General features: G+C 49.1%; 2 protein-coding genes across 2 annotated transcripts; both read right to left on the bottom strand.

Moving 5' to 3' along the window:
* Positions 1-1599: 1599 nt before the first annotated feature.
* On the bottom strand, positions 1600-24511 carry Rufy4 (RUN and FYVE domain containing 4). Its single transcript, XM_052192643.1, has 13 exons — positions 24139-24511; positions 23709-23854; positions 22270-22396; positions 22045-22151; positions 20989-21114; positions 20612-20718; positions 20223-20366; positions 18722-18791; positions 16650-17267; positions 15815-15918; positions 9249-9395; positions 3128-3238; positions 1600-2156 (listed from the first exon to the last, which is right to left on the bottom strand). Exons 3-13 carry the CDS (start codon positions 22313-22315, stop codon positions 2054-2056), a joined length of 1683 nt encoding a protein of 560 aa, XP_052048603.1. The 5' UTR covers positions 22316-22396; positions 23709-23854; positions 24139-24511; the 3' UTR covers positions 1600-2053.
* On the bottom strand, positions 5309-5611 carry C9H11orf98 (chromosome 9 C11orf98 homolog). Its single transcript, XM_052192644.1, has one exon. The coding sequence runs from the start codon at positions 5609-5611 to the stop codon at positions 5309-5311; it is 303 nt and encodes a 100-aa protein (XP_052048604.1).
* Positions 24512-25469: the final 958 nt, after the last annotated feature.

The following is a 25469-nucleotide window of genomic DNA, read 5'->3' on the forward strand; positions in this document are numbered from 1 at the left end:
TACTGTTACTCTAACTTCTTTCTGCTTACGAAGAAGGCCAGAATCCATGCTTGACTTCCTGCTAATAGGTTACAAACTCTGCTCTGGTAAAATTACATGGCTCAGGCCAATCCCCAGGAAGGAGTACACTCTTTGAGGATGATTCTAGTCCCCCAGTTGTTTCGGGGAGCCTCCTTTGTCCATCACTCAGTGACTGCATTTGCTGAGGGCAAGTTCTTCCCAGTGCTCCAGGGCTGAAACTCCTGTTGTTAAATTCTTACTCCATGCAAGCAATAGGATGCAATGCTAGGTAGCGAAGACCCTTAAAGGCTCTCTTCAGGCTCTGCTTGGAGCCTCGATGTTGCCCAGGCATTGCAGAGGCTCCTGCAGTGTGGACGGGGACAGTGTGGATGCCTGTCTAGGGTTTGTAGTGTTCTCTAGAACACTGGGTAGGGCAGCTAATTGCCTTGTTATAGAGTGAGTCAACATTTCTTCTTTAACAGGTTTCTCAGAAGCGCTGCAGTTAGTGCCTAGTAAATGAACACCATGGTTTGCAGAAGCCTTCTTGGAGACCACAGGGAAATGAATCTTACTCAAGATCAACTCATCTCTTGTCTTTATCAGAGTCTGACTAAGTGAGCTCCAATGCTGAGTCACCCACTGGGATTGAGTTCCAGGTACTCACAGAGTACTCAAGTCATCATAACAAGGGAAAGGAAAGGACAGAGAGCACTGTGCCCCGGGCCTCCTCTGCACAGAAAAGCCCGATGTCCCAGAGAGGAGCTGGGACTCTGCATATGTTGACTTATGGGACACGTGGAACAGTAGAACACACACACGCCTCTTGGGAAAAATACAGTTGGCCCCTTGTATCTGTGGGGTCTGCCTTCATGATTTCTGTATTCACAGATTCAACCAGCTGCAGGTTGAAAATATATTTGAAAAATTATATCTACACTGGACATGTTTGGACTTTTTCTTGTAATCGTTCCACAGAACACTGTTTACATAGAATTTATAACATATTTGGCATTCCCAGTGATCTGGAATTGGTTTAAAGCATGTGTGAAACTGTGTACTGGGATATATATATATCCAGTCATATATATATGACTTGAGTCAGTGTCTGGGAGTTTGGTACCTGCAGGGATTTTGATACCTGTATGGATTCTTAAAGCCAATTCCTTGCAGATGACATGGTGGCAGGGAAAAGCTGGCTCCAACAAGTTGTCCTCTAGCCTCCACATGAATGTTGAGTGCATGCATGTCTCACACCACACACACACACACACACACACACACACACACACACACACACACACAATGTAGGAAAGAACCAGAGGTGTACACAATACTTAAACAAATCTTAAACCAACTATGCAATATTGAAGTAGCAATAATAGAGTGAACTGTACAATTCCATTTCTACTACAAATTTCTAGGAAGCGACTGTGCTTCCAGGTAATGTGAGGCAGGGTCAGTGGTTGCCTCAGCGTGGAGGCAGGAGCTGGAGGACGACGTGCAAACCTTGGATCTGATGCCTGTGTCTGGAGATGGCTTTATAGATGTGTATTAAAGTAAAAACTCATCATCCTTACACAATGTTTATTAAATGTCAACAGCACCTCAGGACATCTGTGAAACACAAGACAAGACAATGATTCCTAAAGGAGATCAGAGGGGAGGTTCCTGAAGAGCCCAGTGTGTTTGGGCTTTACTTCTTGTGGGTGATGGGGGAGGGGAGTGTGGCTAGGAAACAGCTGGGCGCTGGGCTGTTCTTACTTATGGTCACTGTGTTTCAAGGGACTTTACAAAGAGGTTATAGCATGTCTTCCTCACCAGACACAATGCTTCTAGAGCTGTGGGGCATGTTCTGCTTAGCCCCTTCCACAGGAAAGGCACCACTAGGCTTCTCTGGACTGCCAGCTCTTCCTTCTGACCCTCCACAGCAGTGCTTGGGCCTCAGCTCATCAGCTCCCAGAAGAAAAGAGTAGTCAGACATCAGGGTTGGGAAGAGAAATGGAGAGAGTGAACTGGTGGGGTGGCTGCTCTTAGGTTTCTTGTGGTATCTTGGTCAGGTGACCTGGATTTCTTCCTGCTGGGCACAGGCTGGGCAACAACGTTCCCTCTTCTTATAGTCTACAGAGCAGGCGTGGCAAACCAGGCCTCCACAGATCCTGGAAACAGAGACAGGGAAACCTGGGCTGGCTTCTAGGGGAGGAGCTGCCTGTCCTCCTGGTCCAGCAGGGGAGCCTTTGGCTAGCTCAGAATGCTTCCATTTTCCTACAGCCTGTCTTGATACCTCACTCCAGAGCCTCTAATTCAGGTGGCAGCTTCTCCTGATGGCTTGTTTCCTTCTCCTGTTCATCCTCCCCGTGAAGTCAGTGGAAGGGAAGAGAGTATTCTTTTTGTACAGAGGTGCAGGGAACCTCTCCCCAAACAGAAACCCAGCAGTGCATGCTGGGAGGTTACTAGTGTGTATGTGTGTGTGTGTGTGTGTGTGTGTGTGTGTGTTCCAAGATCTACCTTCCTTCCTTTGTGGTCCTGCCCACTGCTTTATTTCAGGATTCTGCTTAGCAGCAGTAGCCAGATGGGGTGACATGTAGAGCCAGGCTCAAGTAACTCTGCAAATACCCATTTCCCACATCCTAGCGTGGAGATGAACAATTATAGTGTCAGCGTGCGGGAGTGATTGAAACTGGAGGATCACACAGTTGAGTTCTGCCTGGGTTGCACAATGAGTTTAATGTCAGCCTGGGGTTCATGGTCTCAAAATTACCAACTAAACCACAGTTGGTGAGATGGATCAGCAGGTAAAGGCACAAGCCACCAAACTGGGTGACCTGAGTTTGATCCCTGAAACCCACAAGGTAGGAGAGAACTAGCTTCTACAAAATTTTCTCTGACTTACACATGTGTGCATGCAAGTCTCTCTCTCTCTCTCTCTCTCTCTCTCACACACACACACACACACACACACACACACACACACACACACACACACACGTATACACTGAAATAGATGTCAAAGAGAAAGTCCTTAAAAACTAAATGGATCAAACAGAAACCGTCAGTTCTCCTGGTCCTAGTCTTTCTTTTCCTGGATAAATGGGTCTATGAATTGCCCCAGACTCTGCCTTTCCATTACCTGCAAGGATACCGCCGAGACAGACGCCGGAAGACTTTGTCACATCCCATGCAGTGTCCAGGGGCCACAGCAGACAGCTGCTGGAGTCTCTGCCATTGGAGGTCCTTCTCACTGGATCAAGTGGAGGGGGAGACATAGATGCAGTGAGAATTTTGGTTTCTTTAAAAACACAGAAATATTATAAGAATAGGATTTGTTTTAACCCCAGGTGTGGGATATGGGCCTGCTTCAGATTGTTCACAGCAGTTGACTGTGATTTGCCTCGTGCTCTAGCAGGGCCACGATTTTGAAACAAGAAGAAGAAATTAGGTATCCTGACAGCAAAGATCAAACTTGCCCCCAAGGAACCATGCTGCTAATCAGCAGGAAGTAGTCTAATAATGACGACACCCCCTTTCCCCTCTATCCTTTTTCCTCTCCTATCTAGTGTTACAAGTTTGAAAGGGTGGAAGAAAAAAAGAGCCCACAAAGGATTCAGAAGTCTGGCTACACATAGAGAAGAGAGAGAAAGGAAGGTGGTGCTAGTGGAGGTAGGCCCCACACTGGCCTGAAGCTTGCCCAGTATGCGGGGCTGGCTAGCCAGTAGGTCCATGGAGCTGTCTGTCTTTGCTTCCTTAGCACTGGGATTGACTGTATGGGTTTGGGGGATTGTCTAGTCCTCATGTTTGTATGACAAACATCTTACTAACCTACCTATCACCCTAGCCCTCTTCAGTAGTGTGTATGTGTGTGTGTGTGTACACGTATGCGCACACGCATTATTGTTTGCATGCATACATGCAGACAAAACACATATAAGCCTTTAAAAAAAACCACATAGGGGACTGTGAGATGTCTCAGTGGGTAAAGGGATTCTCACAAAGTTGTCCTCTGACGCATGTGCCTCCCACCATCCATGTACATACAAACACACAATAAGAAATAAAAGGTGTTTAAGTAAAAATCAAACTGTACAGAAGAATTTATATAAAAAGCATAGTCATGCCCCCACTCCTTCCTTTTTCAGTGGTAAACCATTTCTCCTTGGTATTTATCAAGGTAAACACTCCTCCACAACCATTTCCTCTTGGTATGCCTTCCATATTAAGTAACAGGCTCACATACTTCCTTCGATAGAGAACATTCTCTACCGAGAACCTTCCCTTGATAGTGGAGGAGCCATCTTACTTGTTACCATCCTCCACCAACTTCTCCTTCCTCCCAATGTGCTTAGATCCCTGGTTGGGGTGCCGCTGTCAGTCACTCATGTTCATTCACAGATTATAATTACATAGTTCTCCTGCTAACCATGAGCAACACTGTGTGACTTCCATTCTGCAAGTTCCCTTCACCCAACTTGTCCTCTGCTCAAGCAACCATTGCGGGAGCCACTAGCCATGAATTTGCTCCCATAGAAATCAAATAAAAAGAAAATGTCAGTTCCTCAGTTGCACTAGCTCAATATCTCAAGTTTGCAACTTCTTCACGTGATCAATAACCATCGTATCACGACACGCAAATGTGGGACGGGTCCATTGTCACAGAACATGCTAGTTGAATATTTCCTATATTTAATATTACATTTGCATCCTGTTTCTGTGTGTGCATGTAGGTGTCTTCATGTGTGGCGGATGTGTATATAGGTCTGTGTATGTGCACACACAGGTATGTTAAAGTCAGAAGTCACCCTCATCTTTTGAGAGTGAGTTCACTGATCGGACTAGAATGGCCGGCCTGTGATGAGCTCTGGGATTCCCATGTATGCTTTCCCTGGTACTGGGGTCACAGGCACACACTGTTATGTCTGCCTTTAACACTGAGGGGGAGGGATTCAACTGAGGTCCTCATGTTTCTGTGGCAAGTACGTTACCAGCTGACCACCTGCCCAGGCTCTCCCACATCCTGTTGTTTTGTTTTGTTTTAAAGCTCTAAAGCTTTATTATAAAAGAAGTTAACTGCTAGAGAGGGCCCTCTCTAGTCTTTCTCTGTGTGCTCTTCCTTCCCAATGTATACCTCCAGGGGAGGTCAAGGGTCCATTCATTATAGAAGAGGTGTCTGGGATAATGAAATATGGTAATATTTTCCCCAAAGCTCCTCCAAATCCTTCTAGGTGTTGTTGAGAATCTTCTGGTATAAGAGGTAGGAACTTTAGTTCTTATCTCCAAGATCCTCTACATCCTGGGGAGCTTTTATCTTCCTTTGTCATTTGGGCTGTAGCTCACTCCTCCTGGTTGACTTGGAGGGGACTTCCACTTCCATGGCTGCTTTTTCTTTCTGGATAATTTGGATCTGCTGCAAGAGTTGCTTGTGTTTCTTCCCAGATCGTATGATGTTGGCATGAGCACTGGACGCTCGCCTCTTGAGGAGGTGCCTTGCAGTCAGGCCTTCGTTTATCACAGCCCTGACCACCTGGCACAGCCGAACACGGCTTAATACCCTGTGGCGTTTGAACAACTTCTTCAGCTCTGACTGGGGATGAGTGATCTTTCCTCCCAGAGGTCCCATTGCTACACTCAGAGGATCACTCCCGGAGCCGCCTGTTTTAAAATTCCAATTGTCTTTTGTTTGTTTGTTTTAGGTTTTTCGAGACAGGGTTTCTCTATGTAGCCCTGGCTGTCCTGGAACTCTCTCTGTAGACCAGGCTGGCCTTAAACTCAGAGATCTTTCTGCCTCTGCCTTCTGAAGACTAGAATTAATGACCACAACTGTCTGGCTTCCAATTATTTTTTTTTGTGAGCTATTATTAGACAATATTCTAGTACCGAAAAAGGCAAGAGGCTGAGGCTGTGGCGCTGTAGGGGAGGGCTTGCCTAGCACCAGTCAGTACTGGGTTCAATCCCCAGCATCACAAAAACCAGACAAAATTAACAAGACAAGTGAATAGCACTTATGCCATTAGATAATATATACATGTTTCTGTATATAACTGAGTTGTACTTTTAAGCTTAAGTTGACTTATTTATTTACTGAGCTCGCCAGCCATGGTGACAAGTACCTTTTCCTGCTCAGCCATCTTGCCAGCTCTACTGTTCCTTTCTTAAAAGGCGCGAAGGCAGGATCTCAGACTGTAGCTCAGTCTACTCTCCAATCAGTGGCCATCCTCCTGCTTCAGTCTCCTGCATACTAGAGTTATGGGTGTGAGTCCCACCCCTGGCCTTTCTGAAAGTTTCTATTGGTCTTTCTCTTAAATTCATTTTTATCATTATTTTATGTATATAGATGTTTTGCATGCATACATGTGTACACACACATGCATGCAGGGACCAAGGAGGCCAGAAGAAGGTGGTTAATCTTCTGGGACAGGAGTTACAGGGGGTTGTTAGCTGCCATGTGGGTGCTGGGAATTGATCCTGGGTCCTCTCGAAGAGCAGCCAGTGAGTGCTCTTAACCGCTGAGCCATCTCTCCAGCCCTCTGTCTTTCTTGACTCATTGTATCATCTCTCTTTAACATACTATTTTTCCTTTCATTATCATCATCACCACTTCCAGTCCCTCTGCTATTGACTGGTTCTTTCTAGTAGCCCAAGCTGGTCTTGAAACGTGGTTTTCCTGCCTCGGCCTTCCTTGTACTGGGATTGCAGGCATGGACCCCTGTGCCTGACTTCCCCCGCCTCCTTCATCACAGCAAGTCTTCTCCTGACTCGTCCACCCGTGTGCTCTCCTAGGGGTGCCCTTCTCGTTCTCCTAGGTGGAACTGCCGCCCCTTGCATCATGTCTTCTCTTTTCTTGGCTCACTTCCTTCTTGTTCAGGGACACATCCTCAACTAACTTCTTAAGAAAGGCTGTGTGGGAGTTGGATTTTCTGAGACCTGTCTGATTAATGCCTCTCGCCCTCACCTTCACCATTTCATTTATGGTTATCTGGACGTTGAGATTCTAGTTCAAGAGTTCGGCTTTTCTGAGAACTTGAGAATCATTATGACTCAGATACCGACACGCGTTGACTTCTCCTATCTTTCTTATGTGTTTTGTGTTTTCCTCTAGGTAATCTGAAAACATGCTCGTTCTTTTTGCTTTTCTGAAATTTTACAGTGCCATATCTAGGTATGAACTGCAAGTTCCCTCTTTTGTTTATTGTGCTGAGCATTCGGTGAGATCTAAAGATTGCTGTCCATCCGAACCTGAAATGCATTTTATAATCTTTGTCATACTTTATTTAATAACCTACTTGATTTTAGTTTCTTCATTTTGGAAACCTCTGCCAGTTAGAGAGGGTGCTAGGAGTCTTAGGCTGGTGTGTGTGTGTGTGTGTGTGCACATGCGCGCGCCCGCGTGCGTGTGTTCATATGCGTGCATATGGAGGCCAGAGGTCGATATTGGACTTCTCCAATTGCTTTGTCCATTGTTTTTTGAGGCAACATCTTTCACTAAATCTAAAGCTCATCCTCCTGGCTAGATTAGCAGGCCAGCAAGCTGCAGGGATCTTATTGTGTCTACCTCTCCAGCATAGGCCTGTTTATTTTTATTTGTTTATATTGCTTTTCAAGATAGGGTCTCTCTGTGTACCCCTGGCTGTCCTGAAACTTGCTCTGTAGAACAGACTGGCCTGAACTCAATGGCTGTTCACCTGCCTCTGCCTCCCAAGTGCTGGAATTAAAGGCGTGCAGCCACTGCTGCTCAACTGTCCCTGGGTTCTAACGTAAATGATCTTAGCTCTGACCCTGAGATACCCTTAGCTCCGTATCTGAGTCGTAATGATTCTCAAGTTCTCAGAAAAGCCGAACTCTTGAACTAGAATCTCACGTCTAGATAAACCATAAATTAAATGGTGAAGGTGAGGGCGAGAGGCATTAATCAGGTCTATGTGGCAAGCACTTTACCCACTGAGCCATCTTCCCAGCCCCCTGCATGGATTTCTACATCTCCATCTCTCTTGCTATTTATGCCTGTTTTTTTTTTTTTAAATTATTTAATGTATATGAGTACACTGTAGCTGCCTTCAGACTTACTAGAAGAGGGCATCAGATCCCATTACAAAAGGTTGTGAGCCACCATGTGGTTGCTGGGAACTGAACTCAGGACCTCTGGAAGAGCAGTCAGTGCTCTTAACCACTGAGCCACCTCTCCAGCTTTATACCTGCTTTCATTCTGTTTTCAGAGAGCCTGCTTTAACTTTATTTTCTAATCCCTTTGGTGAATTAAACAAATTAACAAACATTTTTTTTTCTGAGACAGGGTGTCACAACAGAGTCCAGGCTGCTCTAGAACACATGATTCTTCTGCCTCTACCTCCCCAGTGCTAGGCTAGGGTGGCAGTCCTTGAGTGTGCTGGGCGCACTTGTGTGGTTGGAGGACAGCTGTCGGGAGCTGGCTCTCTCCTTCCACCTGTGCTCTCTGTGGGCTCTAGCTCAGGTTATCAGGCATGTGCTGGGCGTGTCTTTATCCATCCTCCTTAAATGATCTGTTAATGTTCTCCTACCCGACCTTGCTCCCCTTTCATTTTTAATGTGTGGATTTTATGCAAAAGTTTAGTTGCTGGACGACTCCAGCAACCTGCTGATTTTCACGGAACCTGAGAGCAGTGGTGTGGGGTCTCCAGAGCTGCATGAAAGGAATGCACACTCATGCGTGTGTCTGGGGAGGTACACACGTGTGCTACCTCTCTAGATGACTGGCATGCTCTACATGTCTCTGGGAGCTCAGAGGTTTGGAGTCCACCCTGGCGAGCTCAGCCTCTGGTATCTAGACTAGCTGCCCCTGGCTGGACCCAGAGGCCCAGAGGTGGAAGTGTAGCGTGCAGGGAGGTGTAGACATGTGGTCACTTCTTGGTACTTTGTGTTTCCCCTTCCTTCTTTCAACCCCTTCTCAACTGGTGAGTAGAAGAGATGGGGGAATCTCTTCTATCCACAATGGGAGACAAAGTGCAGTTCTTGAAGTGAGAGCATACATTATTGCCAGAGGACTCTGTGGTTTATACGCCGTCTGTCTTTAGTGGCCAAGTCAGTACTGGCCCTCAGTTTCCCCCTCCATTACATGGGACGTGTAATTAGTGACAGCACAAGGTCACTAACAGAAGGAAGCAAGTTCACATAAGGAAAGGTCTAGAACCTTAGAGTGGAGCAGTCCTCAAGCCTGGCCTCCACTCTCCTTACAGTCTGTCCTTCCTTTCCATCCCAGTCCCCACTCCCAGCCCCTTTCTTACTGAATCAGTTCAAACACCCTCCTTTTCATGGCCTGGACCAGGTCCCTCTGCCCTTCAAGCTCCTTCTGATACATGGCGTCCCTCCTCGAAGCCTCCTGCTGCTTCTGCTCCAGCATCTCTTGCAACAGGGCTCTTTCTTCCTGACACCTGGAGATGGGGGGGCAGGGGGGGGGGGAAGGAGAGACTTAGAACCTGTCATGGGAATCCCTGGAGAAGCTGGGAGTCTACATATCGCACACATACAGAGGCATGTAACACACCATATACACCACATATTGTACACACTACACATACCTACCACTACTCTAACACACACACACACACACACACACAATGTGTACAAACTGAGCATCTGTAGATAGATTCAGCCATCATAGAGAAATACAAACAGGGCCTAACCTTGAATATTCTTGAACGGGGCACTACTGAACATTTCCTGCCCTCCCCCTCCTCTTCCTTCCCTCTCCTTCCATCTCTTCTTCCCTTCCTTTTAACATTTCCACTTTAAAACCTAACTCTCTGGGAAGGTTCAGTTATTGGAGGCCTATCTTCGAAGGAGATTGCATGCCCAGGAATCTGGCCTGGGAACACCACGACCAGCTGGGAACCATTGGATGTAGAGGGAGCAGTGGAGGCCTTGAGATAGTTATGCCTTACTTTAAAGTATTTTTAGGAAGTATATTACATTGTATTTTAAAAAGCAATAGGAAAAATATGGCTTTCCTAAGTTTCTCTCTCTGTTTTGGGTTTGGAACTGCCTCAGTTCTATTTTTGCCTTTTCTTGTTGTTGTTAGTGGTTTTCTAGAGGGTTCCAAGAAGTTTACTGAATTGAAAATAAAATGGTCCAAGCTTCTCACTCCATGGTTTGGTTGGGAATGTATACCACCAGCAAGGGTGGGGAGATGCTCATGAGTCAAGGAATCAAATCCAAGGCCTTGCGCATGCCAGGCAGGCACTTGATTGATTGAGCTACACCCCGGGTATTAAACTATTGATTTTAAAGTCTACCCATTTAGCAGGTCCCAAAGCTAGGTGCACCTTCAAATCTCACCAAGAATGGAACTTCCAAAAGACCCATGAAAAGTTCCAGGTCTTCTCTTGACTTTTCTTAGTTGCTAACCTTCATCTTTCCTGTAGAGGGCGCTAGTCAGCATTTAGTTCTCTTGCTTGGTGATCCTTGGACCACCATGGGGTGTGTGCATTCCTTGGGTGGGAGGGAAAGCTGTCAGGCTCCTACTGTGTGCTAGTGGCTGCCCCCAAGGCTCCTGTGGGACTTAAGATAATATAGCTAAATTTTGTGACAGAGGCCACCAGAGGCTGAGATGGAGACTAGAGAAGGCTCTGGGGACGCTTCTGAGACAGCATGGCATTCACATCAGACATGTAAGTCCACAAGCTGGAGTGGTCAGCCTGCCTGAGTGACTGGAAGGAGGCTACTGAGGCTGGGATCCCAGGAAGAGGGTGAGAAAGGCAAGATGTGGTGGGGGTGGGGGTGGGGCGCAGAAGAAGCCACTGAAATATTTCAAACAGGGATGTCGTCGGGAGTGGATGTGGGAGAAGCGAGGATGTCTTGAGCCCTTAGTATATGCTAGGCATTGGGCTGAGGCTCCATGGTCTCGCTTCATTTCAATTTCACAGGGTCATCGGATGGGCAGTGTAAGCCTTGTTTTACAAGACAAAAGAGTCTCCAAGAGGGTATGAGTCTAGCCCAGGGTCACATGGCGTGTGAGCGAGGCCCAAGTCTGGACACGGGCCTGGATTCCCTTGTCTTCTCTACACTTTCAGTCACTTGGAACCCTGGTCACCAGTGCTGAGTGGGCAGCAGGTGAGAGCAAGTGGCTTCCTGTCAAGTCTCTCCTGTCTTTAGGATAGGCTTGCTGGGTTTTGTTCACTGTACATCGGTCCCCTACCCACTCGAGGTCACATAGGTACAGCAAACATGGCTGGTAGGGAGAATGCGCCTGTGGAATTTGAACTGGCTGGTGGTGAGCCCCTGTCACTGGCTGGATGCCCACGGTCCCTTTGTCAAGTGGTGGGTCAATGCTTGGCTCCTGGGTCTGGGTAGTGGTTGCTTTTTAGATTGGGAAGTTCCTACCCCATCTGTAGTCTGACAGGAATCTCCACTAACTCCCAGGCCACCTTCTCCCCAGCACATCACACCTAACTTCTTGATCAAAGGCCTGACTTTGACAGATCTTTTCAGAACTCTGACAGATGTCCCAGACTTTACAGGTTCAAAGGTCTGCTCCTGCGCTTTCTACACAAACCTGTCCACTCTAACCTTCCTACCTATGAGGATAGTTATTCCTGACAATTTCTCTCAGCCCCAGTATTTCAGAAAGTTCCGATTCAAAATTTACCCACAAGCCAGGCGGCCTGTAATCCCAGCACTCTGGGAGGCAGAGGCAGGCGAATTTCTGAGTTCAAGCCCAGCCTGGTCTACAGAGTGAGTTCCAGGGCAGCCAGGGCTACACAGAGAAACCCTGTCTCAAAAAAATCAAATCCAAAAAAAAAAAAAAATTTACCCACAAATCAACAGCTGTCACCAGCCCAGGCCAAATATCTCCGATCACCCCCACCTCCTCTGTGAAGGCTAGTTTTGACGTCAATTTGACACTGAGCTAGGACTGGATGGGAAGAAATCTTTTTTGATTGATAATAGGTATGCCAGGGCCGAGATCACTGTGGGTGGTGCCATCTTTGGGCAGGTGGTCCTGGATGGTACAGAAAGCAGGCTGGGCCCGGTGGTGGTGGCTCACACCTTTAATCCCAGCCCTTGGGGCATAGGCAAGCGTATCTTTCAGTTTGAGACTAGCCTGATCTACAGAGCAAGTTCCAGGATAGCCAGTGCTACTCAGAGAAAACTTGTCAAAGAGGAAGAAAGAAAGAAAGAAAGAAAGAAAGAAAGAAAGAAAGAAAGGAAGGAAGGAAGGAAGGAAGGAAGGAAGGAAGGAAGGAAGGAAGGAAGGAAGGAAGGAAGGAAAGAAGGAAAGACCAAAGGAAAGAAAAAGAAGCAAGCAGTTTATCAAACATAGGTGAGCAAGTTGGTAAGCAGCACCCCCTCCAAGGCCTCTACATCACTCCTGCCTCCGGTTCCTGTTCTACCGTCCCTCAGTAATGTCCTGTTCTGTGGAACTGTAAGATAAAATAAACCCTTTCCTCCTCAAGTTTCTTGGGGTCATGTTGTTTTATCATAGCAAGAGAAACCCTAACTAAGACATCTGCCTACTGAGATGCGGTCTGGAAAGAAGGCCTTCTGGGAGCCGCTGATGTCTGCATAGGCTCTAAGGGAAGGAGGAACGCACACAGGAAAGAGCTGGGTGGAAGTCCCCAAGGGCGTCTGGCATAGCAGGTTACAGGAACATGATGGAGGTCATTTTGGCCCAAGTGGGTAAGGGAAGAACCTTCTAGTCTTGTTTCATGGGCTCTTTAAAATAGGGTCAGCCTGGACTAGTCAAGTCTAAGAACTGAAAGTAAGTTGGAGAATGACTGCTAATGGGCACATGAATTCTTTAGGGGGTGACACCAAGTATTCAAAAATTGATTGTGCCTGTGGTTGCAAAGTTCTGTTAATATACACCCACACCCACCCAACCCCCCCACCCCCCAGGCCCCCACAATCATGCCCTTCCTCTGCTTGGACTCTATAATGGCCCCCTTCTTGCTTTGATTCAAAGCCAAGGTTATTTTGATGACCTCCCAAGCTCCTTCTAAGCTGAATTCATTGTCCATGAGACCTTCCCTCCCACCTTTGGCTCAGAATGGCTCCCATGATCCTCCTTGAACCTGCTGTGCAGTTTCCTACCTCTGGACCTTTGTTCCATTTCTGCCCCTCTGCCTGGAGCATCTTTCTAGCTGGTGTCCAACAGGCTGGCTCCTTACGTCCTTCAGGTCTTTATGTAAACACCATAGCTTCTGAGAGGCCTACAGTGGCCGTGCTACCCTCTTTAAAACGTCACAGTGGTCAATTCTCACTCTCCTTCCCTATTTTTTCTCCCTAGAACTGTACCCCAGAGGCAGGAGAGATGGTTTGCAGGTAAAGGCATTTGCTCTCAAGACTGATACCCTGAGTTCAGGCTCTGGGACCCACATGGTGAAGGAGAGAACTGATGACTCTTATTGGTTGTTGTCTGACTCCACATGTATGTCTTGGCACATGTATGCCCACACTCAGGCTCATGTGCACTCATTTTCCACACATATGCATAGACAGATGATAGAGAGATAGAGGAAAGATAGACAGATGGATAGATGATAGACAGATGGATAGATAGATAGATAGGTAGATAGACAGACAGATGGATAAATGATAGACAGATGGATAGATAGATAGACAGATGGATAGATGATAAACAGATGGATAGTTAGATGGATAGATGATAGATGGATAGATGGATGGATAGATGATAGATGGTAGATAAATAAATAGACAAATGGATAGATGGATGGATAGACAGACATACAGATAGATGGATGATAGATAGGTGGATAGATAGATGATAGACAGATGGTTAGCTAGATAGACAGATAGATGGATGGATGGATGGATAGATGGATGCATAGACAGACATACAGATAGATAGATGGATGATAGTTAGATGATAGATAGATAGATAGACAGACAGATAGAAGTAGTGATTATAGTAAGCCCTCCCCACTGCACTGTAGTACACTTGTAGATTCTGCTTATTGCCTGCCCTGTGCTGAGAGCAACACAAAGACAGGGATTTTGCATTTTTCCTACACGAGTATTTTGGGTTTAGACAGGGTGCCCTAAGTGTTTAGGAATGACTGAATGACAGGTGGCAGGGTGACGGGGGTCTGTGAGGTAGTGCCCCAGACACTAGGACATCTCTCTGGTGCCTCTTAGTCACCAGCTTTTCTTGAAGCCACAGAGACTGTTGCATGGCTAAGGCCCTCATTTTCAGTGAGGGTCTGAGTCATGGGAGAATTTGCTGGTCACAGCAGCAGTTTGGGTGGTGAGCACTGGGTAGAGTCCAAGGGGCCTTGGGTTGGAGTCTGGGCTCCCGGATCTATCCCAGCTGCTCAGAAAGACAGATGGAAAACTTCCCAGTGATTCAGTATGAATCACAGATACTCAGCCTGAGACTGTTCCCTGACCTGCCTTGGAGAAGGTGTCATGGTGTCCTCTAGAGACAGAGGCAGCTTGCAGACCCTGGGCCTGTGAAGACCAAAGACAGACTCAGGGAGATCTTTGCATGGAGTAGACTTAAAACAGGAAGGGTTGTGACAGATAATCCATATGGGGCCTTGAAGTCAAGGCAAAGAAGTTATTTGGGGCTATTTGGTAGAAAGAAGACAGGGAGAATGGAATATGGTCAGCTCTCTGTATCTGCGTCTCTGGTTTTAACCAACCATGAACCAAAACATATTCAGGAAACAAAAACAAACAACCTATACTGCACTTTTGAACATGTCCAGATGTTTTTTTTTTTCCTCATGGTTTCTTATACTATGTAGTGGTACAACTGCTTTCACAGCATTTAGATCAAGTTAGGGAGGTTCATATAGGACTGGAAGGGTGTCCCATGGTCCTGTGAAGACCCTGCACTATCTTTATGCAATGCACTTGAGTAGCCAGGGGTTTTGGTTTTACTTGGGTTCCTAGAACTCTTGCTGATAGAAAAGACTGTTAAAAAAACAAAACCAAAAACCTGGGCTGGCAATGTAGCTTTGGAGGTAGCAGGCACAATACCTTGGTTTGATCCCTAGTACCATATAAACTGGGCACAGAGGTACACGCCAGGAGGATCAGACACTCAAGTCTGTCCTCTGTTACACAGTAGGTTTTGGGATAGCCTGAGCTACATACCAAAACAAAGTTGGCTGAGGGAGCCATGTTTGGTAAGACAGGCCTTCAGTCTCAGCACTGAGAGAATGAGATGAAGGATTGCAGACTGAAGATCAGTTTGAGTTCCATCAGTTGACTAAATGATAAATGACCCAAACGAATGAGATAGCCTACAGATGCAGAGTCTGACACAGGGCTTGGCTCTCAGGTCCTCACTGCTAACAGGCTGATGTTGGGTGAACTGTGTGTAGTGCTCAGGACTAAGTAAGTTTTGAGTGATTGACAGGCACTGCTATGGTTATCAGGGGCCCCCCCAAAGATTGAAAAGGTTCTATAACAAGGAACAAAAAAACTGAGGAACAATGCTAGGCATAGTAGTTTACGACTGTAATCCCTGCACCCAGAAGGCTGAGGCAGAATTGTCATAAGTTCCAGGACAACCTAGGCTACAGGGTGAAATCCCATCTTTAAACACTGCAGGAGGGAGATAGATTTGGAAGCATGGAGTCAGAGTAGATTAAAAAGGCAGCAGTGTACTCCAAAGGGGCAGTGGGGGAATCAAGGTCAAGCAGGGACAAGGAGCAGGGATATCTCCTGGGGTCTGGGGAGGCGGGGAACTGTGAGCCTCATGGGATCAGGAAAGATCCGAGGATGGCACTGGCCTCCGTGTCCCGGAGTTGTGTCCAGCATAAGTTGGGCACACTGAGAACTCTGGTCCTGGAGCCTAGGATCTCGCTGATGTTACCAAGATTACCTGCTGAGCTGTTCTTGGAGTGCCCGAAGTTCTTCTTCCTGTGCCCGCAGCTGCTCCTGGCATTGGGCCTGTTCCTCTGCCAGCTGCAGCCCATACCCGGGGTCCTGAGGAGAAAATGGGGAAGGAAGAGCTGAAAGAGGAAGGGAGAAACCCCAGCCCTGGGCTCATCCAATGAACTTTCTTATAATCCTACAGCTATGCTTCTGGGAACTGAGTGAGCCGGGGTTACCATTTCTTCTCTTCCAGAAACTGCCAAGTTCATGGACCTGGATGATTCTGGCTAGGAAGGAGGCTGAGGGTCCTCTTGGGAGCCATCTTTGGGGAACTTCTGGGAAAAGCATGTCAAAACTAGCCAAGGGAATAGCAACAGAGCTTGGACACTGGGAGATCTCTGTTGTGGGAGGGGAAGCTGAACTCTGTGGCTTTCCAAAAGACTTGCTGGGATGTGGTCCCTAACTCAAGTGTTGGCATGGTTGGGCAGGAGGTGCTGATGAATGGAGAAGGCAAAAGGGGCATTCTGTGAGCTGAAGACTGTGTGACTTTCAAAGAGCATCCCCAGATAGTACCTCTGAGAGGGCAAGCCAAAATTTGTTTTTCGGAGCTCTGTGTGATGGCATATAACAACAACCTCGGGATAAAGGGCTCAGAGGCAGGAGGATTAGGCAGAGCCTGGCTACATAGCAAATTCAAGGTCAGCCTGAGTTGCAGAAGGTCTTTTCACAAGCAAACAACCCCTTACACTGCTCTGCGGGCTGCATTGGCCACAGGTTACTTCTGTAGCTCCCTGGCTGCAGATCAGGCTAGAGAGAAGACAATAGACAGGTCCCTTGATCACCTCCTGCTGCAAGGGCACTTCTGATGGATCCTCCTGCACGGTGACACTGGTCACTCCTGTCCACTCTGGTGGCTTCTCTGTGGTGGAACCTTTCTTTGATCCCAGGATCCAAGATTGCCCGAGAGCACCAGGCTGATCCCACCCAAGCCTGTTCCCTAACGCTGCATCTTCTTCCCGTGCCTGGAGGCTGGGGGCCAGCAGCCCCTGGTCGTGGTCCCAGTCTGATGCCCTTTTCTGGACCCCTCCTGTTGTTCTCTGACCTTCTGTCCCCGGCAGACGTCCCTTCCCTTCATCATTCCTTCCTGTCAGCTGCATTTGAACATCCTTAGTCCTGAGCCTCTGTTGCTGGATGCTGGCTGTTGAGTTTTCCAGGAATTTCCTGGTCTTTGGGCCTCCCTCCTGGTCTAGCTGCAATCCTTCCCTTTCTGTTTCCCAAATGCCCTGGGGACAATGGAGGCTTCTGGAATCCCCCCTTTTCTCTTCCAGAGAGGTGGGAAGATGGCTATGCTGCAAGGGGGTACGGAGGTCAGGTGGGCGGTCTTCTCTGCTTGCATCTCGTAGACGGCTGGTTTCTCCAGGGTCTGGTCCCTGCAGCTGTTCTCCCCTGGAGTGTCTCACCTGTAGAGAAGTCCCATTTCAGCATGTGGTCATTGATCTGGGACATAGGAGAGGACAAAGCCCTGGGACAGCATGTTTCCTTCTTGGATTCGAACACCTCCTACTGGGAAAGGTATCAGAGCAGAGATAATCTTAGCCAGCACTCCATGGCACCCACAAATCTGAGCTGAGAAGGGCGGGGAGGGGGGAGGGGCGGGGAGTAGCTCAGCTCCTCCTCTGCATGCCTCCGGCCAGTGGTGGCTCCCTTGTTCGCCTGGGTTGGCCTTGTTCCCCCCTGAATTTCTCCTCCTTCTCCTTTCACCTTTTCCCCTGTACTTGATTTTATCTTTCTGCATCCTCATCTATAAAAAGGGAACAAGAATTCTTGGTTCGTCAAATGGCGATGGAATCTTAGACTAATGTTCAGTAGTAGAGCACTTGTCTAGTATGTGTGGCCCTGGATTTGATCCTTAACACAGCAGGGTTTCTCTGTGCTCCTCTTTTCCCTTGGCCATATCTATGGCCTCCTTTGATACCAGGGAGTTGTTGGCTGCACGACCTCAAGAGGGTACTCAAAAGCTTGGGTACTTGAGACTCTTCTATAGCATGGTGTAGGATTTGCACATAACTCATGCACATCCTCCTGTTTGCTTAAATTCTTTTTAGATGGCTTGAATATCCCACACAGTGTCAATGCTTTGCAATTAGTTATTATACTGCCTTGTTTGGGGAACATTGAGGGTAAAAGAATGTACAATGCTCATAACCAATGCAATAATTTCTTTTCTAAATATTTTGTATGTGTGGTTGGTTGAGTCTACGGATGCAGAACCCACAGATGTGGGTGGCTAACTGCACACTTAGCGTAGATTGCAATGTGTTCCTCATCTGTTTCCACGAGCAGGCCTTGAACTCTTTCAAGGTCTGAGACCGAGTCCTTAACTGTGCTGTATCTTGTAGGATGACGACAACTACATCTGAATGGCACAGGAGCCAGGAGCCTTGTGCTTAGTGGCATGCGGGTTGTCTCAAGCCATCTACACAACTCCCCTAGGAGGCAGGGCAGGAACTCACCCAAAGACCTTCAGCTGTTTTTAGAAAGGGTCAGAGCTAGGCTGTGAATTAATTGGGAAATCAAACTCTTTAGTCACTCCTTTAACTGACACAAGCCAATTTGAATACCTAGTGCAGGGTTTCAGTAGATGCATTCTCCCTGGTGTGTTTTCCTGCAAGCCTCCAACCATCTCTATTGCCCTCTCCTCCTGAGAGCCCCAGTGGCTCCTGCAGATGGCGCCAGCCACCGCTCTCCTGTCCACCCTATTGCTCTTCCCCAGGAACAAGACTGCTCACCCCCTCCCATCTGCTGTTTGCACACTGCTCCGCCTCTGTCCCATTCAGCCACAGGAGGCCCTGCTCGACTTGGGAGTTCCAATAGTTGGTCAAGAAGCGAGTCAGGTTAAGGCAGACAGCAGTACCTCCTCTGGAAAACCTTTGGGTTTTCTGGGTCTTCTTTCCCGGGTCTGGCTGGGACTGGAACAGCGGGATCTGAAACCAAGAGGCAGGACATCCGAGGCTTCAGCTGGCCTGGTCTTCTAGTGGAGGCTACCCCAGCCATTCGCACTAATATACTTCCTGTTTTTCACTGTCCCCCTGAGTGGTTCCTATTCACTATCTAGCCAGCCATCTCATGCTTCATCTATACATCCGCGGCATCGCAGCACCCTATCACCTATCCATCCTTCTCACTCTCTGCTCTGACCATTAGTCTTTAGCCGCGGGGTCCAGCTTGAGAAGATACTGAGGAAAGAGAAGGCTGGAGAGTGGGAATCAGGAAAGTGGGAGAGGCAGGCTTCCAAGGTGCAGAAGCAACCAACATTTCTACCCAGCCGTGACACTTATGAACCACAAGAGCTAACATGTTGTGATGACTCTACTACCAGTGTATAGTGGTACCCTGGTACCACTACATATACCACCCTACATATACACCTACATATACCCTGGTGGTAACCATCAGCTCTCTAATTGGAATTAAGACATGCTCAACAGCTGGGTGGTGGTGCACACCTTTAATCCAGAACTTGGGAGGCAGAGGCAGGTAGATTTCTGAGTTTGAGGCCAGCCTGGTCTATAGAGTGAGTTCCTGGACAGCCAGGGATACACAGAGAAACCCTGTCTTGAAAAACCAAAAAAAAAAAAAAAAAAAAAAAAAAGACATGCTCAGCAAGAGGGAAATCATGCCTGGTACCAGAAACCAGTGGTAGATGAAGTCATGGACTTCGAAGAAGAACCTACAACCACTATTTTACTAAGCCAGCATAATCCCTAACTGCATCCTAAATATTTGTCTGTATAGCCACAGATCAGTTTAGTCTTCACCCCTCACTAAGGGAAGTTCTCTTTGCTACAGATGGAGACCATTATAGAAACCACAACCAGTCAAAACGCAGAGTTGTGGAGCCCAGTCCCAAGTGGTACACATACAATGGGACTACAAGTGAGTCTCAGGGATCATTGCAGAGGAGGGGGTTGGAAAATGGGCCAGAGATCAAGGAGTTGGCCATGAGACTGAGTCTTCTAGAAATGTCAGAATCTACACCTATAAATCCCCATCAGGTCCCAACCCTACAAAAAGACCTACAGGGAACTAAGGAATGCTGAGAGCAGGAGAAAGTCTTCCCCAGGGAAGAGCACACTAATACCAAATGGTCAGCCATGAAAACATGCATACCAGTGACATTATACAGACTGAGTGGGTTGTATTTTGTGTGTGTGTGTGTGTGTGTGTGTATGTGCGTATCTCACAACAATTAATAAAAAAAAGAGCTCATGAATACACGGGAGGGTTTGGAGGTAGACCTCCAAATTATAGCATAACTTCACAAAGGTAACTTAAAAGGTGGCGGGGTGGCGGGGCGGGTGTGTGTGTGTGTGTGGGGGGGAGTGGCTGGGGCTGGAGGCTGAGAGCCTGCTTACTCTGAGAACATGGGCCAGGCTTCATCCAGGTCTGGTCGCTGCAGGTCCAGGTTGAAGGCGACTCCATTGAGGGCATAGAGAGAGTCCAAGATGTCTTCCTGGAGCTCAGCGCACAACAGAGGGCTCCGAGGGCCATACCATTCCCTGTGTGAAGAGGGACCAACACATCCACCCATTGCTACCCTTGCCCTCTGAGAATCAGTGGACCACAGGGGACCTTTCTAGGTAGGTTGTGGTTGAGCTCAGCCTTGGAGGGCAGAAGCCCAAGTACTCCAAACTGCATGCAGGACTCTTGGGCCCTATCTCCTTGCTTATCCCTAATGGTCGTCACCCATTTAGTAGTAGTGGGTCCAAGTACCGTAGAAGGGATGATGGCCTGGCAAACCTACCTGGTGAGTTGTGGGTTCAGGAGGCACAGCTGCATGGACTCAGCCAGCTGGCCACGGGCAAGGCAGAGTCGGAGAAAGGCACGGCCTTTTCCCAGTGAGGTCTTCAGCTGCAGGGTGTGAGGAGGGCCAAAGAGAGGGTGAAATTGGGACAGGGAGCTGGGCCAAATGAGCGAGAGTACAGAGGGAACAAGAGTGAGGAGAAAGAGTGGGCCAAGGTTGGAGGAGAAATGTGAGGCAGAAGAGGAAGTCAGGGCTAACAAGGGGTCCTCACCTCTCATGGGAAAAGCCTCCTATTAGTGGAGCAGGTCTGAGTGACAGGGGCCCTAGGGAAGGCCTGGACAAAGTCCACCCACTTTCCCATCCCCTGCTTCCATTACCTTGTCCTGTGAGCATATAAAGTTTATCGGCTCTGTGTATCTCCGCTGCCGTCGAAGGGCAGTGAACAGGAAGTCCCAGTAATCCTTCCGAGCCCCCAGGAAGCTCCTCTGCTCTTTCTGGTCAAACTAGAACCAAGATGAGAGAAAAGAACATATGTCAGTGGCTCCTTCTGGAACCTACCTGCACCCTGGCACGCTGGGAAGGCACGCAGGAGAAGAAAGGGCTCCTGTAGACAGGCCTTTTTGTTGGGGGATCTCCCTCTGCCCTTCCTGGCTGTGTGATGGGGACAAGATACTTGATCTCTCTGGGCCTGCATTCACATTCATTCATTCACAAACACGGAGCACTTTAGTGTGCACAGGCCCTGATCTAAGGCCTGTGAACAATGAACAAGGCCTGCACGAACCAACCTCAGACAGCATACATCTTGATAGGGAAGAAGAAGATAAATACTCAAAGCATACAGTGCGTTAGATACTGATGGTGGCTGTGGAGAAAAGAAAAAAGAAAAAAAGAGAGAGAGAAGTGAAGAGAGGGAGGGAGAGAGGAAAGGAGGGAGGGAGGGAGGGAAGAAGAGAATGTCTAAAATCTTAGCCGGAGGAACCGTCCAGACTTGAGGGCCATGTGCACCGATGTCTAGGGAATAGCATTCCAGATAGAGGCAATATGAAGATAATGGCCCCCAAGACAGGTGCAATCCTGGTGTGCTATGGGAGGTGGAGACAGTGTGGTGAGACAGTGTGGTAAGACGTGCCACTCCCTGTCAAGAAGTCAGAGGATGGAGAGGAGGTTTATTTATGTTTATATATCAAGTACCTCAGGAGATAAAAGAGAAAAGAGTGAGGACCAGTCCTAGCTTCTGGGAGGAAGTTTACATCGTGAAAGACTTGCTCTGGAGAAAGCAGACAGTGCCTGATAACCAAGGGAGCCGTTGGCTTGGGTATGCACCCCTTGGTTATCAGGCAGGGATATTGAAATCTAAGAGTATTGAAACCTCCAGAGTATTGAAAGCTAAGGAGTCAGCAGGGGCGCAGAGGGAAGGCGGAGGGTCGCACCTGCAGTAGCAGCTCCAGGCAGCCACAGAGTCTGTGTAGCTCAGCGCTGGTGTCTGTCACTGGCCCCTGCCCGTCCCCGTATCCCTGGAGGATGGCAGAGACGGCATCTGTGAGGAGGATGGTAGAGAACAGACATTAGGGAGCCAGGCCTATAGGGGAGATGCTCTCCAGACCCCTCCTATCTCCTGCAGCTCAGCCCCAGAAAACCTCACAGGGCACACTCACTTTTCAAGTTCCTGCTGATGTTGAGGATGGTCCCCTTGTTGGCCATGAAGACTCGAAAGTGGCGGGATTCCCTGTGGTTCTCTGGGTTCAGCTGCCTGCTTTCCTTACATACAGATGGGATGAGAGTCTAGACTTGACAGAGAATGAAAGCACACCAGAGTCAGAGAATGAGTTAACTGGCGGAATGAAGCACAATTCTTCCTCCTTTCCTTTCCTTTCCTTTCCATTCCTTTTGTATAATTTACTGACTATAATGCAAGGAATCCCAGTTAGCTTTTCTTTCTTTCTTTCTTTCTTTCTTTCTTTCTTTCTTTCTTTCTTTCTTTCTTTCTTTCTTTCTTTCTTTCTTTCTTTCTTTCTTTCTTTCTTTTTCTTTTTCTGTCTCTCCCTCTCCTCTGCCTCTGTCTGTCTGTTTGACTCTCTGTCTCTCCCTGTCTATCTGTCTCTGTCTCTCTTTCTCTCTGAGACAGGGTTTCTCTGTGTAGCCCCGGCTGTCGTGGAACTTGCTCTGTAGAGCAAGCTGCCCTCTGCCTATTGAGTTCTGGCATTAAAGGCATGCTCCACCACCACCCGGCTGCCAGTTCTGTCTTGAAGACCGACGTATAAAGATGTGAATGTGGCCATTCCACTTATGGAGCCATTGCTGCTATTGGTCACCCTGGCCATTGCTGACATCTTTGTCTCGTTCAGTCCCCTTAGTAGCCTCCAGAGCGTAGCATTACATAAGGTGACCGGGCACAGAGAGGGTAAATCTCAGTCTAGTATCACCAAGCTGTAAGCTGAGCTCAGAGTCAAACAGAATGCCTGTGCCATGGGGACACCCAGCCGGGGAACTGTCACCTCCTTCCCCCTTGGCTAGCCCCTGAGCCTTGGCAGAGTGTCATTGTCTTGAGACCCACATTCATCCTTTCCAGAGCCCCAGCTGAGTGGAAAATGTATGTTCCCTGGGAAAGCATGCAGAAGTAGACATAGGGTGCAGGTTTGGGATTGAACCAGTGTTGGGTGTGGGGAGTAGTGTGCCTGGTTTGAATCCCACCACCCTCTCTTGTAGGACTCTACTTCTGTCTCCCAAGGGTCCTGGGACTCAGAGAGGTATACCATTGCCCTTAAGGGATGATGAGCTTAGGCTGAGATCCTAAAAGCCAGGCCAGGTGTCCAGCCTCCAAAGCAGGAGTGATGGAGTTTGTGGGTGGGGTAGCTGTCCTATGCTAGTGGATCATGGGGGAAGGAAAGGAAAAAGAAGAAAAGAGAGGCTAGGAGAGTAGTGTATTGAGCCCAGGACTGGGAGTCAGAAGACAGAGGTTCCATCCTGGACTGGTCACCCTTTCTTAGGCTCCACTTTCCTCACCTGTAGCCCGAGGATTAGACAGAAGTTATCTACAGACCTTTCCTCAGGGTTCCTCTACCCGATCCCCAAGCCCAGGGACTCCCGTGCTCACCTGAGAAAAGCCTGCCTGGTTGGGGTGTGGGCAGGAGGATTCTGAAGCCTGAGGATGTCCCTTGTGACTGTGGGCCCTGCACAGTCTTTCTCAGCTCTCCCGCCTGCGGAGTGACTCAGGCCCAGCCTGGAGGGGCTGGACCAATCCTGGCCAGGGAGAAGTAGTAGAGAAAGATCAGGGCACTGAGACAGAGTGGGTGGCTCCCTCAACTGGCATAAGGCCAGTTGGTGGCCAAACTCATCACCGGTAGGGGCTTCCTTTCCCGGGCACCTGCTCCTGCCTTTCTGTCTTGTTGCCAGTAGATGGCGGAAAGGGGCCGACAGACGCGCTGGTGTCCCCCCCCCCCCCCCAAGTTGTCTCTTCTGTCACTGTACTGGAACTGACACAGGTGGGGAGAGAGAGCACCAAATATCTTTCTTCCTCCTCTTACCCCAGCCAGCTCTGGGATCCCAGTCAGTGTTGGGATACCTTCCTTCCAGCCCTGGCACCCACTTCCCAGGGATGGAAACGCCAGGTGGGCTGCTCGGTGGAGGGTGGCCTCTCTCGCTGACCTCGCTCAGCTTCCTGGTGCTGGGGTCATCCTTTTACTAGGCCAGGCTGGCCTGGGGGTTAGTCCTAAAGTGACTGGAAGCCAAGGGGGAGCGACTTCTAGAACTACTTTTACGAACTCGAGGAACTACCTGTAATGTAAGCAGGGTACAGAGCGATCCCCAAACCTGCCGTTCTCTGCTCCATGTCCCGTCCTTCTTTTCGGTGCAAAGCCCGATCTACCCTCTCCCCCGCGCCCCCTCGTCCTCCGTGCCATCGCCTCTGTCCCTTCAGATCCCTTCTCTGGTGTCAGTCTCTTAGTCGCTCACTAGTCACTGCGTCGCTCTCGTTCTCGCGCTCCCAGCTCAGCCCGTCCCGGGGACCCCGCCGCCGCCCCTCCCGCGTTCCCGCGCCCTCGGGTCCCCTCCCCACTGTCTGCCTCCTGCATCCGTGTCGCCGCCCCGCCCCTCGCCGGGGCCCGCACACCCACTGCCTGGCGGAGCGTTGGCGGAGGCGGAGGAGGCGGACTCCGACGGGGCGGGCCGGGGGCGTCGCCCTTCTTTCCCCAAGTCGCAGACGCCTGGGGCCGAGAGGTCGCCCGGGGGCTGGGGGCGGGCCGGCTCTTGGGTAGTTCGCGTCCCCGCCCCGGGCCCGCCGGGTGCCGGGCCGGATGGGCTGCACCGTGAGCCTGGTGTGCTGCGAGGCGCTCGAGCCTCTGCCCTCTTGCGGCCCGCAGTCCCCCGGGACTCCGCCGGGCCCCGTGCGGCCCGAGCGCGGTGAGCCCGGGGGTGCGGCGCCCGTCCATAGGAGGCGGCTGCTGCTTCAGGTAGGGAGCTGCGGGCAGGGTGCGGGCAGCGGGCAAGACAGAGCCCGGCCCTCCTGGGACAGTAAGGAATCCGGGAAGGTGTTGGTAGGAGAGTGGGAGGGCCCTGCAGCCAGTTCCGTGGAGGTCACACCTGGGACTCTGGTGTCCTTGAAGGGCAAATACCTGTGAAATGTCGGTGGCAGGTCTGATCCACCGCTACCGAAACAGAAGCAGGGGGGTTATAAACCAAGGGCAGAAAAGTGAGATCGGCTCTCAAACAAACTAAAAACAACCAAAACCCCAAACTCAGACTCCCCCAAACACCAAAATCAACAAGACAAAAAAGCCAAAACAAGCAAAAAGAGAGAGGAAAGAGCAAGTGGCAGAGAGAGGGAGGCAAGAGGCAATTAGTGAGAATTTGGAAGCAC

The sequence above is a fragment of the Apodemus sylvaticus genome, chromosome 9, assembly GCF_947179515.1.
Source record: "Apodemus sylvaticus chromosome 9, mApoSyl1.1, whole genome shotgun sequence".
NCBI classification, from domain to species: domain Eukaryota; kingdom Metazoa; phylum Chordata; class Mammalia; order Rodentia; family Muridae; genus Apodemus; species Apodemus sylvaticus.

Excerpts from the sequence above, each read along its gene's own strand:
- C9H11orf98 (XM_052192644.1), bottom strand. The coding sequence starts at position 5,611 with ATGGGACCTCTGGGAGGAAAGATCACTCATCCCCAGTCAGAGCTGAAG.
- Rufy4 (XM_052192643.1), bottom strand. The coding sequence starts at position 22,315 with ATGGCCAACAAGGGGACCATCCTCAACATCAGCAGGAACTTGAAAA. Across the intron at positions 15,919-16,649 it reads AAGTGCCCTTGCAGCAGGAG|GACCCCGGGTATGGGCTGCA; the intron begins GTGATCAAGGGA and ends TTTTCTCCTCAG. Across the intron at positions 3,239-9,248 it reads AGGGTGTTTGAACTGATTCA|TGAGAAGGACCTCCAATGGC; the intron begins GTAAGAAAGGGG and ends CACTTGATCCAG.